Consider the following 18,128-nt stretch of genomic DNA (forward strand, 5'->3'; position numbering starts at 1 on the left):
AGTTGAAATCGCCTCATTTTTTCTAATTTTTCAGAATTAACCCTAGCTCCCCCCAACTCCCCCAAAGAGAGCGGATCCGGTCCGGTTATGTCAGTCACGTATCTTAGACTTATCCGGTTGAGATTTAAAATAAAAGGTCTGAGTTACGAGGTCCTTCTAAATATGAGGTTTTATGAAGATCCAATCACTCCTTCGTAAGTTAAAAATACGTCATTTTTTCTAATTTTTCAGAATTAGCCCCCCCCCCAAATAGAGCGGATCCGTTCCATGATTTCTAAGACTTCTGCCCCCCCCCACTCAAATGATTTTAAAACTCCTCCGATGTCACCAGATCCGATCGGGATTTAAAATAAGAGCTTTGAGACACTATATCCTTCTAAATATCAAATTTCATTGAGATCCGGTCATCCGTTCGTAAGTTAAAAATACCTCATTTTTCCTAATTTTAAACTCCCCCAATGTCACCAGATCCAGTCGGGATTTAAAATAAGAGCTCTGAGACACGATATCCTTCTAAATATCAAATTTCATCGAGATCCGATCATCTGTTCGTAAGTTAAAAATACCTCATTTTCCCAAATTTTTCAGAATTAAACCCTCCCCCCTCCCAACTACCCCAAAGAGAGCGAATACGTTCTGGTTATGTCAATCATGTATCTAGGACTGGTGCTTATTTTTCCCACCAGGTTTCATCCCGATCCCTCCACTCTAAGTGTGTTCCGAGATTTTAGGTTTCCCCCTCCCAACTCCCCCACTGTCACCAGATCCGGTCAGAATTCAAAATAAGAGCTCTGAGACACGATATCCTTCCAAACATCAAATTTCATTAAGATCTGATCAACCATTCGTAAGTTAAAAATGCTTCTTTTTTTTATTTTTTTTCCGAATTTCCTGGAAGTGCCAAGGTAGCAAAACCGGGACCGACAGAATTTGCGATTGCTATATGTCCCTTGGTTAATACCAAATGCCATAAAAACGAGAACTTGTGCTTGTATTGGACACTAAAAATATATAATGTTTAACAGAAGACATTACATAGATGGTTAAGGATGAAGCACAGATTATAGAACTCATAGGACAAGAGTACGCATAAGCAAACATTAATGTAACTACTGCCACAACTTTGTGGGACAGGGCAACAAATAGCAAAAGATTGAGCACGGGTATATTAAGTAGTATAGAAACAAAACTTAGTAGCAAGATAAAGGTAAGCCTTAGCTTTCCCTACCTAGAGTCCGTCTGGTTGACCTAGCTAAATAACAAGGAAAATCAAATAGGAAACAATAGGGATATTTCTGAAATAAAATATGCAGAACGCTAATAACATAAAACATTATATAAAATAGCATACAGAAGTTGAGGTTCTTAATTTGTTTTGCGCTCATATTCAGCTTACTCTCTATAACACAGCAACTTTAAAAAGCTAAAAACGAAGTTAGGTTACACTAGTAGTTCGTTATATTACTATTCTGTTCATTATATATGTCAGAATAAATTTGGAAAATATCTAATTAACTTGGTATATTTAAATAAAGAGAAAGTTATTATCAATTGGTGACCTATTTTCGTAACTTTATCTAGTTCTGGGTGACATGATAGATCTTTCCTGTTTTGTTTGTTTATTAGTTTCAGAACTGGGATACAGTAAAGAGCTTGGAATTGGGCTCCTTTATCTTTGATTAAATTATTTGAGCATGACTTTCGACATTATATTTAGGCTGAATGTGCCAAGTTATCTAGGAAAACATTCTACATGATAGGCTTTACTATCCCTAGCAAACAGATGCTTGAGCCTCATCAACATAAATTAATTTAAACTCCACCTTGAAGTAATCACCACAATTAATTGAAATGTACTCCATTCCACACTTAAATTCTGGACATGAAGGCCATAATTTGCAAGTCTTGCTGATCCATTAAATGACTTTATTTAATGCATTAATGCACTTAATAGCTTTATTTGGAAATAAATTTATCTTTAGAATCCCGAAGTTATTGCAGTAAAAATTACGTAAAAATATTGAGTTTATACCGTATTAAGTTACAGCAGAATAATATATAGTGAGCACACATAATAGCGTAAAAGATTAGTGATCAAAATCGGAAGATTTTTACCTTATTTTACATCACTATCATCATTTAAAGTAACGTAGGTGAGCGCAATAGCATATAACGGTATTTCTGAAACCCCCCTAATGAAAGGTAGAGGGTCATTATTTTGCTGCGTGTAAACATCATGCCATCTATCCTGCCTTAGATATGAGCCACTTGACTCTCTTAGATCACCACCAGGCAGTATGGATTTTGCTGAAATTTCTTGACTGGGAAAAGGAACAAAAAGAAACACAACAAGAATTCTAACAAAGTATTTTATATCTAAGAGATTTTATTCTTTATTCAAAAAGTTTCAGTGTTTTGATATTTCAGCTAGTGACACAAATCTTCTAGTACTTGTATTTTAGAAAGTATACTTTCATTGAACCAAAAAATTTCAAACGTCAGTTATGTTTCCCAATGTCAGGTTACTATTGAGCCATGTCACAAACTCCCAGAGTTATTCCAAACTCTCGACAAAGATAGAAATGGCAAGCTGGACGGATGTGAGATTATGCATCTGCTAAACCTAGATGATGAAGGAATGATTAAAAGAATGATTTACATCCACGATAATGACGACGATGATGCAATAAGCATGGAAGAACTCCAACAAATGTGCTCAAACAAACTTAGTAGCAAGATAAAGGTAAGCCTTAGCTTTCCCTACCTAGAGTCCGTCTGGTCGACCTAGCTAAATAACAAGGAAAATCAAATAGGAAACAATAGGAATATTTCTGAAATAAAAATTTCAAACGTCAGTTATTTTTCCCTTACATAGCTTGCGAATCTCTCAGCAACGACTATTTAATGTTTAGACTCCATATTTTGACAGTTTGTTTTCTTAATTAAACTAAGATAAGAATTTATCAGCTGCTTCTAACTATCATAAAGATAAATAGAGGAAAAATGGCCTGTCACAAGAATTATGTGTGGTTTCCAAGAAAGTAAGCCAAAAACCGAATTGAATTAGCTGACAGTTCTCACACAATTCAATTACCTGCTATCACAAACATTCAATCTTTTCCTTTTTTCTTTTAAATATAAAGAAAATATTTAACCAGCAAGAAATTGATTTCCATTTAGATCTAGGTAAAACATCCTCCTGGTAACCCCACCTCCCGCGGACAAATACCTGTCTATACCATTCAATACAGTACATGGCATACTTTCCAGACAAAACAAGTTGAATGAACTAAATGGCCATACAAAAATGTATGTAGAAAAGCATGGCTATAAGCGAACCATAATAAATGTCTTCATGTAAACTGATAGAATTTTATTGGAAGACAAGTGAATTATCCGCAAAAGTGTCCTTCTAACGGCATTTTTCATTTTTTTTCTTTGAAAAAAAAAAACCAAGAAAACATCCAACCAACAAGAAAACAAAATCCAAAATACGAACATTGTACAATAATTTAAAAGGGAAAAGTTTTACTTTTTAGAAAATCGACAAAAATATACAAAAACATTAAATCATTTTTCAAAATAAGGATTCTTTCGCAAAATGACAAAACCTTCCAGGACAGGGGTAAGCGGCAAATATTCATCCGTAGCTAGTTCGGCCCTCTCGCCATGAGAAAGAAGAACAGGGGTCGTATGAGTCTGAAATCCTGTAATTGTCTTCGGCTTACCAGCTTGTCCGACAACATCAACAGCCTAGAACACGACAAGAAATTTAGTACAATTACTCTTAATTCACACTAGAAATTGTTCTAGTGTAAGATTGTTCTCATTTAGTGTTGTTTTATTTATTAGTAACGATTGAACTTCATTGAACTAATATTTCTGGCCGTCTTTTAATGACCACAATTTATTGCAAGTCTTATATTATTTATACAAGTGTTTTGTTGAGGATGTCTCTTGGACATAGCGGAAATATTCATTGAAGGTTTCCAAAAATTCACGGTTTTAGAAATTCCCCACGGTTTTTTTATGTTTAAATTTACACTAATCTCCTATCAACTACACATGATTTTTTCTGCTCATCAAATTTTTCCAATACAATTCCAAAGACAATAATACACAAAACATGAACATATAAAACTTTTATTTTTTGAAACTACAATTACCCCACGAATTCTTTCGTATACTTCATGCCCAAAGTAAGGAAAGAAATTCGTCAACGCGGAAACACTAACTTCGCACTGAACAAAACGTCTTCCGAATGTTATTGTTTTCCGCTTTCTCTGAAAGGGGTGGTCTTAAAAACTCAAGAATTTGTGATCTTAAATTCAAATTTTTAGTGCTCCTTTTAAGGTTGAGTGTAACTGAATAAAAATGGGCAGCGGCAGTTTTGCTCAGAATTTTGGGGACTAATAAGAAGGTCGAGGTCGTTGCAAGGTCGAATAAACTTAGATGTTTAGCTTAAATATTTGGTAGGGTTTCGGTGAACCCAATTTTTCTTCGGGTAAAAGTGAAAAAAATTCAGGCTAGTAGAAGTACTGACCTGGGTGAAGTAAGGTTGACTTGATTATCGATATAAATTTACGTCCGTTTTTGATTTCATTTGTTCATTCATAATATCATCTGTTTTGGTTTTAGGTTTAACAGTTATGTTATTTTATGCGTACAATGGTCAATTAATATGTTCAATTAGTTTAATTCGATATTCAGTAATTCATAAATATATATTTCTTTCCATTTTCCATTTATGGCGCTGGATTGGCCATCCGTCATGAAAATGTCTCTTTAGCCTATTTATCTTTTTTGGAAGGATAACCTAAGATTTTTACTACCGTTAAGGATAACCGTTAAATACCACTATTGCTAAGGAGATATTTGCAGCTGTTAAATAAACTGGTTTATTGTATTTAATTTATGTTGGGCATCGCTCTTTATTAATTTTGTTTTAGTTTTTAAGCAGCTTGTTATGACAATCTTTGTTGTAGCTGCAGTAGCAGTCGTTGTTGGAGCAGTAATGATAGTTGTGATTTGATGAGATGTTGCTCAAGTAGTCATAGCTAAGGTAAATTTTGTGAAGATCAACCTCAAGTTGTTGCTCAACTTATTGATGCTATTAAATTTTTTAGAATAGTCCGTAAATGGTCCTAGAATGACAATGATTCGAAAGGTGTAAATGTGTTTATATCGATAAAGCAGAGAGGAGGGAGAGAGGACTTTACTTTGGTCTGTTCAATTATTCAGACAATACCTCCTTCCTTGATTTTCATTTCAACCAACATTTATCCATTGTTATTTCAATTACTAAAATTAATATATAAAACGCAAACTCTGGAGTGGACAGTTTGCTTAGTTTTGCATCCTATCTCCTGGAGCTGTGCGCCTTATACCACTCCCGGGGCTTAGACCCTCCAGAGTTTAGACCCTCCGGGGCTTAGATTGTCTTAGACCCTCCAACCGTTTCGACTACAATTTTATATCGAGATTCATGTCTAGCACAATGTGGGTACGAAAGGACGTGAAAAGTCGGTGGTTGGTCCCTTTTTCGTTTCAAAACTGAAAAAGTGCTTCTGATCTCAGGACTTCTTGTCACCTCTTACCCCCTGATCGGCCGTTCATTATGACCAAGCCAGGGAAGAAAAAAGCGCATTGACTGTGACATAGAGAAACAGTATTTGTAAACAGAATCAATAGCAAAATCCAATGCAGAAAACATTCATAACTCATATGACATTTTATACTATTTGCCCTTAATATTGATAAGTTGTGCTACTAAATCAGCTATTACATATAGCAGAAAAAAGCTTTGAGATAAAAAAAAAAAACAGTACTTATTACAGCTAGTCGAATTCTGATTCGTGATTACCAAATTAATATAAGGGACTGATAAGTTTAAACAAGAGCTATGGCACTAGTGACGAGGTCGGAAGAGCCAAGAGATCATATGGTATGAGCTCTAGCAAACTTCTTAGAATCAATAGATTGCTTTAAAAGCAAAATCAGAGGCTTAATGCCTGGCCGAGATTTAAAATAAAAGCTCTGAGTCATGTGGTCCTTCTAAATACCAAAATTTTTTAAGACCCGATTACCCACTCGTAAGCTAAAAATACCTCAATTTTTCTAAATCTTTCTCTCCCTTCAGCCCCCCAGATGATCGAATCAGAGATAACAACTTTATCAAGTCAATTTGTGCAGCTCCCTGACACGCCTACCAATTTTCATCTTCCTAGCACGTCCAGAAGCACTAAACTCACCAAAGCACTAACCCCCCCCACCTAACTCCCCCGAAGAGAGCGGATCCAGTCCGGTTACGTCAATTACGTATCTAAGACATTTATAAGCGTTTTCCAATATTTCCAGTTTCCTCCTCCAACTCAGGGTTCGGACAGGTCGGTTCGTTTCAAATTATAGGCTCTGTCCTATTTATATAGGATTTCCCGAGCCCCAATATAGGATTCGGAAGTCTTCGGGATCAGATCGGTGGTAGATGGCGTGGGATGCCTGGTCACATAAATTCGTCATTTCTCGAGTTTCTACATTTTTATTTTTTTTTATCAGATACACATACTGTGCCAACGATTGACTGATACAGGTAAAATATCTGGAATCACTCTTGCTGCTTCTTGGGCATCAATTTCGATATGAGGTCAGTTCTTCTCTTTGCAAGAGACTGCTCCATTCTCACAGATTCTACCATCTGCTCTCTTTCACTTGTTCTGGACTTCACAGCACCTTCGAGCAAAGAAACAGCTAGGGCAATGGCTATGGAACTCTTGGACCCGGCAGCCTTCTTCATTCTATCGGACACTTCTTGAAATAGAGTATGTGCTACTGTTCTCTTTTCTCTGATGCTCTTAGTTTTTCTTTTCGCTTTCCAAGTCTTCTATTTCTTTCTTTTGGTCGTGGACCTCCTGCAACTTCCACTTGTTGTCCTCTTCAAAAGCTCCTTTCTCCTTCTCGGATAGTTCTTCTTTTTTCTTTTCATGCAGATATTGTTGGTACCGAGACCGTGCAGAACGTGCAAGATTCAACTGTTCTTTTGTAATAACAAACCGTTCTGGTTTTCCTCCATAAAGTCTCAACGTGTCATATACCATGAGTCTCGCATCCAGAACGCGTTCGGACATTAGTGCCTGGTATTCACCAAGAATCCTACCAGAACGCGGGAACCCACACTCAACATCTGGGCTGCCAGGCAATAACGTCAGCATTGCTTTGATAAGCTTGGTAAGTTCCAGGTACTTGCTGTCTCTACGCTCATTCACCAGTCCAAAGTAATGGCTCCAAAAATGATCGATCCGAGTAATGTCCTCACGGGGTCCATTTTCCGTTCGCAAAAGCAGTCACTCAGTCTGGGCGACGTCTGAGCTTGCTCCAATTGCAATCTTGCGTGCCACAGCCGCTATGTCTGCAATGCTTCTTGAATCCTTCATGCTGATCGGATTCAAAAAGCGTACAGCCTCTAGAAAACCATCCTTTTCCAGAGGACATTTGTTCAAAATATGGCGAATCCCCGCAATAAAATGTTTTCGCACATTGACATAGAAAATGGCCTTGTATTTCAGTGTTGCTTTCTCACGGAAAGCTCGTTCCACATTTTCCGAAACTATGGGCTTTTCTGCAAATTTTTCAGCAAGGTTCGACATTTCTGGTGAGAAATTTTCAATCTCGGTCATGAAATCTGGAGAAAAGACCCGTCCGCAAAGTGTCACAACTAGCCTTTTGATCTCTGAGTTCAGATGAGAGGCTCTTCTTTCTGGAACAGTTGGGTGAGACTTATGAACAGTTCTGCTGAGGCTAGAACAAATTCGAGTTGGGCCTTCATCGTCACACTTCTGATATAAGCCACAATCTTCAGAATTTTGGGAGTGGACAGAAGTTTTTTCAGCTTTTTTTTCTCTCGGCATCAAGTTCAGAAAGTACTCTAAGATTGTCGGCAACTGCTGCATGATTCTAGCAAGGGCACGTCCGATCGTCAGCCACCGACTTAGGACTTGCTATATGAAAGCATTCTCTGGCACTCTTACTTTCTTTTGGCACTTTCAATAGTCTTCAAAACGTGAAGGCCAGCCGGCAAAAAATGAATGCACAAGAATAACAAAGTCGGAACTTTCTTCCCCGAACACCTGAAGACCTTTCAAGAAAGCGTTGTGGATTCTATGGATGTTTAAAATACCAATATTCAACATTCTCTTTCCCGTCACTTTCTTTTTTTGGCATTGAAATTGTTCCAAACGCTTTTGTTGACGTTTGGTCCATCACTTCCAAGCGTGATTAGTTTTTCAAGTGGCAGCTGATTCTGCTCAATGGCTGACATAATCTTCCTACACAGATCATCACTTGTCGCGTGGCCCATAAAACTTGTGCATAAAAGTCTGCTCTGGATTTCGTTTCCATATGAGGACCAATATTGAACACGTATCTGTAACTCTTTCATACCAGCGTTGTTGGTTCAATTCTAGTACAAAATATGCCTGAATGTTCTTCACAAGCATTTGCTTACAGTAAGGATGCAGCGCATCGGTGATCAGATACATGAGTTTCTTCACACATAGGGACATTCCGTCGGAGATCTTACCGGGGAACATCGCATGGAAGGTTGCGACAATATGGTCTGAAGAGTTAGCAGACATGGAACTCTGTACCGTCTTAAGCACCCATATTAACTCAGCTTTATAAGCGGCATCACGCTCACAAAAAATGTTTGTACCAACTAACAGTTTATCCTTGGTTTTTTCATCAACTCGAGATTGTCCATTCAAGTGAAACTATAGTGGATGTAGTTAAGCAGTAACTGCGGCTTTGTGTTCTGCAGATCGCACATGTTGGTTTACTCCTGAGCAACCCCAGATGTGCAACCAAAAATTTTCAAGCAGAGTTTGCAAAAGAGCGAGTACTGGCCGTTCCTAGTCTTACACCATTCGCCAATCTTTCTACCGCTTCAATCCGTCTTAGCAAGCCATGAACTATTAGACTTGCCAGGCCCCATACGTAATTACCAAGCATCACCTACAAAATAGCATCCCAAGATTAAAATACCATAAAAGAAAAAATATGGAAATGTCCAAAACTGGGCCGTATTCACATCAGCCTTTAAAATAGCATTCAGGCAGGAAACGCATAAGTCGCAAGAACTCCAGTCTCATTAAGCAGATACTGCTAGCCTGTATACTGATCTTTGCTCATTTCGGACAGGCCCAACATGACAAAAAAAAACATCGGCTACTAAGTCAACACAACAGCATAGCCCAGGCAGAAGCAGCTTACTAGGCCCAGTACAAAACATTAGTTAAGTTCAAACAGCTCAACAGTTGTAAGTAATTATCGATCTATACCGAAAAACTGCACAGTCTACAACAGTCAAAAGCAAAAAGAAAAGCACATCTTGGCTTACTTAAAGAGAAGTAAAAATTGTAAATCGTGAGCAACGTTCTTATTGCTCTTCAGCCGAAAATATAGGAATAATAGGATTTTAGCCAAAATATAGGCATTTTATAGGAGTGCATTAGAATATAGGAATTTATAGACGAGTCCGAACGCTGCCAACTCATCCAATGTTAACAGATCTGGTCAGGATTTGAAAGAATTATCAAATTTCACTAAGATCCGGTCACCCATTCTTAAGTTAAAAATACCTCAATTTTTTTAATTTTTCCAAATTAATAACCCCCAGCTCCCCCAAAAAGAACGGATCCGTACCAATTATGTCAATCTCGTATCTATAACTTGTGCTTATTCTTCCAATCAAGTTTCATCCCGATCTCACCACTAAGCGTTTTCCAAAATTTCCGGTTTCCAAGATTTCTGTTTCCCCCCCTCCAACCCTCTATGTCCCTGGATCCAATTCGAATTGAAAATGGAGCATCTGAGACATAAGATTCTTCTATATATCAAGTTTCATTAAGATCCGATCATCCATTTGTAAGATACCTCGATTTTCACGTTTTTCAAGAATTCCGGTTTCTCCCTCCAACTCCCTTCAATGTCACCAGATCTGGTCGGGATTTGAAATGAGAGTTCTAAAGCACAAGATCATTCTAGATATCAAATTTCATTGAGATCTGATCACCTGATCGTAAGTTACAAATACCTCACTTTTTCTAATTTTTCCGAATTAACCCTCCCCCCCCCCCAACTCCACCAAAGAGAGCAGATATGGTCAGTCACCTATCTTGGACCTGTGCTTATTCTTTGCACCAAGTTTCATCCTGATCTCTCCGCTTTAAGCGTTTTCCAAGATTTCCGGTACCTCCCTCTAATGACACTAGATCCGGTCGGGATTTAAAATAAGATATCTGAGTTTCGAGGTCCTTCAAAACATGAAATTTCATTAAGATACGATCACTCTTTCGTAAGTTAAAAATACCTCATTTTTCTATTTTTTTAGAATTAATCCTCCTCCCCCCTAACTCCCCCAAAGAGAGCAGATCCATTCCGGTTATGTCAATCCCGTATCTAGGACTTTCACTTATTTTTCCCAACAAGTTTCATCCCGATCCCTATACTCTAAGCATTTTCCAAGATTTTAGATTTCGCCTCCCACTCCCAACTTACTCTTCATCGGATCTGGTCGGGATTTAAAATAAGAACTTTGAGATATACTATCCTTCCAAACATCAAATTTCAATAAGATGCGATCACTCCTTCATAAGTTAAAAATACCTCTTTTTTTATTTTTTCAGAATTAACCCTCCTCCCCCCAACTTCCCCGAAGAGAGCAGATCCGTTCCAGTTATATAATCACGTATCTAGGACTTACGATTATTTCTACCACCAAGTTTCATTCCGATCCCTCCACTCTAAACGTTTTCCAAGATTTTAGGTTCCCCCATCCAACTCCCCCAATGTCACCGGATCCCCTCGGGATGTAAAATAAGAGCTCTGAGACACGATATCTTTCAAATATCAAATTTCATTAAGATTCGATCACTCCTTCGTAAGTTAAAAATACTTCATGTTTTCCAATTTTCCAGAATTAACCCTCCCCCTCCCCCAACTCCCCCAAACAGAGCAGATCCGTTCCAGTTACGTCAATCACGTATCTAGGACTTGTGATTGTTTTCCCCACCAAGTTTCATCCCGATCCCTCCACTCTAAGTGTTTTCCAAGATTTTAGGTCCCCCCCTCCAACTCCCCCCAATGTCACCGGATCTGGTCGGGATTTAAAATAAGAGCTCTGACACACGATATCCTTCCAAATATCAAATTTTATTAAGTTCCCATCAACCATTCATAAGTTAAAAACACTTCATTTTCCAATTTTTTCCGAATTAACCGCCCCCCCCCCCCAGATGGTCAAATCGGGATAACGATTATTTCTAATTTAATCTGATCCGGTCCCTGATACGCCTGCCAAATTTCACCGTCCTAACTTACCTGGAAGTGCCTGAAGTAGCAAAACCGGGAAAGACAGACTGACAGAATTTGCGGTCGCTATAGGTCACTTGATTAATACAAAGTCCCGTAAAAACAGCTCAACGAGTCATCTATTAATAACAACCTGCATTTCCAGTGATAGTAAATTAGAAGGAGTGGTACTAAGAAAAGATATCTTTTTCCCAAGTAAAAGTAACATCAAAGTCCTAACTATTATACTCTCCAGTTCAGGAAAAGTCGGGAGAAAAGGATACATACCGTTCCGACACGAACAGAAACAGGTAACGCTTTCAGTTCTTCATCAAAGGTAACAAGCATTCTAGGCTGGATGGCCGCTGCCACAGAGTAGAAAAGGTAATGTGATTTACCAAGAATAGCTAAAATAATACAAGCATCAGTATGATATAGATGCACTTACCTACCCCGACGCTCTTCCCAAAAGAAGGCGTCAATGCACTAGCAGAGCCGGTCGGCCAGGGAACTACACGCCTAGACACGGATGTCTTTTCCGACCACTTTAAGCTGGACATAAACTTAAAACAAAAAATCACGTGAGGTAAGTTGCTGCTTCGATATTCCCAATTTTTGAAGGAATATCACAACTAGTATTATAAATGTGATAATTGTTCTTGAACACTTGTTCTTATGTAAATAAATACTAAATTACTAAACATTTATTAGAAATTCCCTAAAAATGATATCAGCTGTTCAAAAATAAAACTAGAAAACACTTATATTTTTAGAGGAAGGGTAGTTAAAGTATATCAACAAAACAAGCTCCTTTTTAGCACTTTTAACATTGACCGTTAGTATCTTTTTGGAATGTGCAGAAATTAAAAGATTTTGGCCCAATAGCAATTGGTGTAGACTGTTTGAATTTTAAATAAAAGAAAAGTGAAACGCAAATTTTATTTTCAAAATTACTTTTGGTTTCGAAATTGTATTATACAGTCTGAAATATATACTTAGTTTTTATCTTAGTTGAATACGCTATATTTAGTATCTGCCTTCCACAGTCCAAACACTTTCTCTACTTGAAACGTTCACAGTTAGTGCGCCATTTTCGGTAATTATACCTGCTGTATCGATTGACGACGTCTGCGAGTCATGGATCTTACAGGAGCAATAGTTAGTTTTTTCTCAATACACTGGCAATTTCTGCTTATTCTGACAGTAGTATCAAGGTGAAGTCTGCGATTTTACGCAAAGAGTCGACCTGAGGCTGGATTAATGAATATGACACTATATTCCGGAAAGCAGCGAATAATTCTTGCCTGGGTCTAAAAAGAATGGTTTTCACTTACCCTTGAGCCAGAGCCTACAGTGCGTGATCTAACAAGAAGTTCTATAGTCAATGTTACAGAGGATTATATAAAGTTGTCTCACCTAGCTTTGGTGTCTTAAAGCAATTTTTCTACATCCAGATGGAAAGCTCCATTCAAGCAGGAAGACTAGGCACTTGTTTCAAATTTATGTTAGACTAAAATCTAAATAAATGCTTAATTTTATTCCCTGTTCAAGTTCAAGGTAATGTTATTTCTACTTAGTCTTAAGGTTTTAATATTTTAACCCGAAGATAAAAATTTCGCTATCATTCGACTGTTACGATTCAGCCTCAAACTAAATTTGTGATTTTTATTTATTTATTTTTCAAATGACATGTTGAAAGTATAGAACTTATAAATATCAGTTTTTTTATACAATGCATACTTTTATACAATATCAATCAGCTTTCAATACACAATATCAACACTGAATTCCTGCAAAAAATAAAAAGGTTTTTTTTTTTTCAACTTACAGAGACCAATTCGAAACAATTGCGGATAAATAAGCTGAAAATTATTATAAATGGCAATACATTGAATTTATAGGAAGAAAATAAAAGAACATATTTGAATCAACATTATCAAATAACTATGCCAAAGACCGGTAAAACCATTAAACTAACTTTAATTTATATCTGAGCCACTCAAATACTAGCCCCTTTTTTGTTTTCTCTTAAGTTACACGTCAAAGCGCTTAAATTAATACATATGAATATTTTTCATTAGACAATCAAATTTGTGTGTCCATAAAAACATATCCAAACAACCAACTCATTTCAGTACTGACTAGGTCATTGGTTTATGACCTAGTCATACTGACTAGTTATGACATTGGTTATGACCTAGTGTTGTGATGACCTAGATCATCACAACACAAAGCTGTGCATGTTTATCCCTTTCCCAATAAGAATTTTAATGTTAAGAGGTGATTTAGGATGGCTAACCCTGAATATTCTCTTCTTTAAAGAAACTCATATCTGAGCATAAAAGTTCATAAAGCATTCATAAACCTCACAAACCTTAATGAACGCATTCATAAAGCGTTCATAGACCTTTTATAAAGCATTAGACAATCAGCCCTTGGAAAAATTAGAAGAGGAAAAAAAGACTTACTTTGCTTGACGTCAATACAAGCTACAAGAAGACCCAATAAGCCAGCAACAGCCACAGGTCTCATCAACTGTCTATCACTGTGATAAGGTGAGAGGGTCAGGGTTCCTTTTCCCATATGAACTAAACCTTGGGCAATCCTTACCATGAACAAATGATTGGCATCTTTGGCATGGTACTGTGCAAGCTGTCTCAGCATTGTAGCTAATCTACAAAGATTGAGAAGCATTAGGAAAGAAATGAACAAATCAGTGCTTCAATTTTTGACTCAATGTCCTCTCATGTAATTCTAAGTTTTAAGACGGAGGAGAATTTCGCTTCGGCAGGAATATTTCTCATTGCCAGATAAAAAAAGAAGATGTTGACATGCAAGAATATTCGGGTTTGCTTCTGTTTTAGGTCGTAGTTGAAAAGTTCGTCTTTCCGGCTTCCAGTTTCATTGAAAATGAATATAAGGCGTTCTATTCCAAGGATATATAATTGAATTCTAGATAGTTTCTCTACAACATACTCTAGATATGCTCTAAAAAAATTTTCTAGGAAATACTCAAGAAAATGTCTAAGAGGACTAAGACTTTTCCTTTCGATAAAATATAGAAGCTAAAATTCATACAATGACATCGTTTGGTCGCTAGTCTTTTAAAGCCATTCACACTGAGATTTAACAAGTAGTACGATGTAGCAAGCTATAATTTGGGTCAGCATTTTCCCTAGAATTTTCAGAGCGGCTCAAAAATTCTGATTGGCTAAAACACCAGACATAGAGAGCACAATAGCGTTGCCAAAGTAAAGAGCAAGGTGAGCTCTACGTGCTACCTTTTTTTTTCTTTCACCAAGGCAGTTTGTTTGGAATAAGTCGTCGTAAACACTTCGGAAGAGGCTCATTCGATTGGAAACTGGAAGTCCTAGTGCCCTATTTAACAGTGAAGTGATTGCAGTGCAACCAACGCCCCTTTCCCCCTTAAGATATCCAATCAAAATCTTAAGACAACAATTTGGTTTTGCACTTTTGAAAAGTCTAATAAGTTGATGGCATGACCCCCCCCCCCCCAACTCCTAGGGTAAGTTATGCAGTTTGTCCATTATTTACATACAGTATTTGTTATTGCGAAAGAGGACATGTTTCATCGTTGATCTCCTAAAAGACTAAGGGTATTTAAGTGAACCTTTACAGGAATGTTAAGGCGAGTGTTGAGTTAAATCAAAACCCGTCATGTGCAGACAGGTTGTCATAAGGTTGTAACTCAGGAACAACTTAGGGTATTAAGCTGAAAATTTCAGGACACGATGAGGGGGGGGGGCCAACTGGCCAAAAGACAAAATTTGTACACTACGATTACAACAGCTATAACTACTATTACGACTAACACTACTGCTACACTACAATTAAGGCTGAGAATATTTAAAGTATAAATTTTGGGGGATATAGAGGCGGAAGTTAGACTAAATCAATAGCAGAAGGCAAACTATTTACAAGCAAGTTTTTAAAAGAGTTTGTCAGCAATATCTTAGGAGCGGCTTAGAGTATAAAGTTAAAACTTACAGGGCATGTTGTGGGGGATGTTGAACCACCTTGAAGACACTATATGTATGCTACTACCTCTACTGCTACAGCTATTACTAATAATAAGGCTAAGGGTATAGGGGTGAAAATTTCAAGAAATTTTGAGGGGATTTTAACTAAATAAAAACACACTATGTGCATAAAGGTTGGCAAAAAGACGTGTAAGCAATATCCCATTTAGGGTATCCCCTATTTAGGGTAGAACCATTTAGGGTATTAAGTTGAGTATTTCAGGCTATTTTGAGGTTGATGTTGAACTAAGCATAAGTCCGTAAGTGACTACTATTACTCCTATTACTTCCCCATGACAAGCAAAAGGTGTTAGAATTTTAGCTTAGTCCACACTTGTAATATAAAAAATTTACCAAATTTCTATATTATCTAGTCTGGTTTGGGAACACAAATAATAAAATATATTGAAATTACCATTATTGGTAATTAAATCTAGACAATATACAAATGAATAATAATTTACAAAAACCAAAGATGACAAGATTGAACTGAACCAAAATAAAAGAAACTGATATAATTGAGATGATAATATTCCCTTCTAGAGCGAAGCCATAGATGGGTAGCTTTAGAAAGAAATCTCAGGAAACATTTGCTAATGCCTTGGGAAAAAAAGCCGACAAAATTTTTTAGATCATATCCTATATATAGTCTAAAATATACGCAAATAATAATAACACCAAAGTAATTTATAACGCCAATTGAAACCAAACAATTAAAAAAAAGCTTTAGACAAAGTGAAGATATGAATGTTTAATAAATACTTCAGGTAAAGAACAATTTCTGTTTTAAATAGTGAGTGTAAGAGCAACATCGTGTTTGAGCGACTTACAAATTGAAAATGTCAGCATGGAAAGAACAATGTTGGAACGAGATTGCGTTGGAAAGAGGAATGAAAATGAAACGGAATACAATCTTTATGCATGTCCTGGTATCCAAGTTTAGTATAATAATGGTTCTTATTTTTTCGCTTCAATAATTATATAATTTACTCTGAACATGGAACGTTCAGATTTTTGTTCTTAATCTTTGCATACAAATATTAGAAACTAAAAATCTTACTTGGTAAATTTTTAAACTTTAAAAAAGCGCGCTAAAAAATTGTTTACATCCATTTTCATTATGTTTCAAGAGTCAGAAAAAAAACTCAGGGTGGGTGTTCAAATCCGGTTTTAACAAAAAAAAAAAAAGAAGAAAAAAAAGACACAAGTGGACATTTAACCCTTCCCATACATCTATTTCAATTTAAGATTTCCACTGCTTGGCTATAAAACACTATGTTTCGACCATTTTGATGATTAAACTATAAAAATACAATAATTACACAACAATCTACAAATCCCCACAAAAAAAGCTCCATGGCATGTAGGAGGGGATTATGAAACAGATCTCATAACATTAAATATTTAACTACTAAACATGTAAGGAATTTGCATCATAAAAATTGAGAAGAAAACAATATATACAAAGAAAAAAACCAGGAAGAGAGTTCGTTAAATAAGCTTTATTGAACTGCAATGAATCACAACATCCATAAAAATAACAAAAAAAACGAAAAAAAAAAACGGATAGCACTATATACGCCAAGAAAAAATAATCGTATGAAAAAAAAATTCTTTACAAGTCTTTTGAAGGTGCCAGACGAGTAGCATTCTCAAGCCGAAACGGGAAGGTTGTTCAATGTCAAATGACAAGCAACAAAAGGATTAAAATCAGACTGTATTGCTGGTGTATGCGGAATTTGGATATTTTGAGAACTACGGAGATGATAATTTTACCGATCAGATGTAAAAGAAGACGTAAATCTAAGAGACCTATGAATATCACCATCTAGCCGAAGAAAAGTGGAAGACGCACATGAAAAAATATAAAGTTTTTCAATATCTAACGGTTTGCCAAACAATTTACATTAAAGGTAAGTAAATATTACCTTTTCAGACCTTGGTAAAAATAATGTTTTCAAAGGAACCCAGGCTCTAACGGCTTTGCGGTCAATAATCTTTCCTCATATTTTCAATGCTTACATGCCAATAGCCAGGAGGAGGGGGTGGGGTTATAAGATCGATCCGAGTGATACATGCATGGAGCCAACTAAAGCAAAATCATTCAACAAAGAAGCCTTAGATACTACAAATATGGATATTGAAGCGGATTTGGTATCTTAAATGATCACCCTATCTCGTCTATTATGAACTTTTTAGTTTGTGTGACCTTCGATGCTATACGCTTTGATTGAAAACCTTGCCGATGCAAGAGCTGTAAAATTTCATTGTCTTTTCAATGAAATTTTATAATCAAATCTATACAGCTCTCGATGGTGGCTAGCCCTGAGATAATTTGTATATGAACTCTTCGTCTTTTGAGATGGTCAGCCGACGCTGAGGCTCGTAAAAGGATTTTAAGGTATCGAACCCCCTTAAAAAATGGGCATAATGTTCAATTTTTGTGTCTAATTGCAAGTATGAGTGACTTTAAAATTTTGCTCAAATTCACAGTGCTGAAAAGTAAAAAAAAAAAAAAAAAAAAAAAAAAGACAAACTTCATTTGAACAGTGACCAAAATTTGATGATCATTTCTGGATTAAATGGCAAATTAAACTCACTTTTGTAGAGTTTTGAACTGTCTAAACTGAAACCTAAGTACAATTGTAGCAGAATTTGTTGAGCTAGTATATTTACATTCAATAATTGTACATTAATGACATTGTATAATTAACCATAATATTATGTTACAATTATACAGTATTT

General features: G+C 36.5%; 1 protein-coding gene across 1 annotated transcript; it reads right to left on the reverse strand.

The window, feature by feature from the left end:
• Positions 1-3,511: 3,511 nt before the first annotated feature.
• LOC136035477 (26S proteasome non-ATPase regulatory subunit 2-like) lies at positions 3,512-14,038 on the reverse strand. Its single transcript, XM_065717290.1, has 3 exons — positions 13,812-14,038; positions 11,632-11,750; positions 3,512-3,753 (listed from the first exon to the last, which is right to left on the reverse strand). Exons 1-3 carry the CDS (start codon positions 14,035-14,037, stop codon positions 3,571-3,573), a joined length of 528 nt encoding a protein of 175 aa, XP_065573362.1. The 5' UTR covers position 14,038; the 3' UTR covers positions 3,512-3,570.
• Between the last annotated feature and the right edge of the window lie 4,090 nt (positions 14,039-18,128).

Source organism: Artemia franciscana, chromosome 14, assembly GCF_032884065.1.
Source record: "Artemia franciscana chromosome 14, ASM3288406v1, whole genome shotgun sequence".
Lineage (NCBI taxonomy): Eukaryota > Metazoa > Arthropoda > Branchiopoda > Anostraca > Artemiidae > Artemia > Artemia franciscana.

Excerpts from the sequence above, each read along its gene's own strand:
- LOC136035477 (XM_065717290.1), bottom strand. The coding sequence starts at position 14,037 with ATGCTTCTCAATCTTTGTAGATTAGCTACAATGCTGAGACAGCTTGCA. Across the intron at positions 11,751-13,811 it reads TTGTATTGACGTCAAGCAAA|CTATTCTTGGTAAATCACAT; the intron begins GTAAGTCTTTTT and ends GTATTATTTTAG. Across the intron at positions 3,754-11,631 it reads TTTCTGTTCGTGTCGGAACG|GCTGTTGATGTTGTCGGACA; the intron begins GTATGTATCCTT and ends GTCGTGTTCTAG.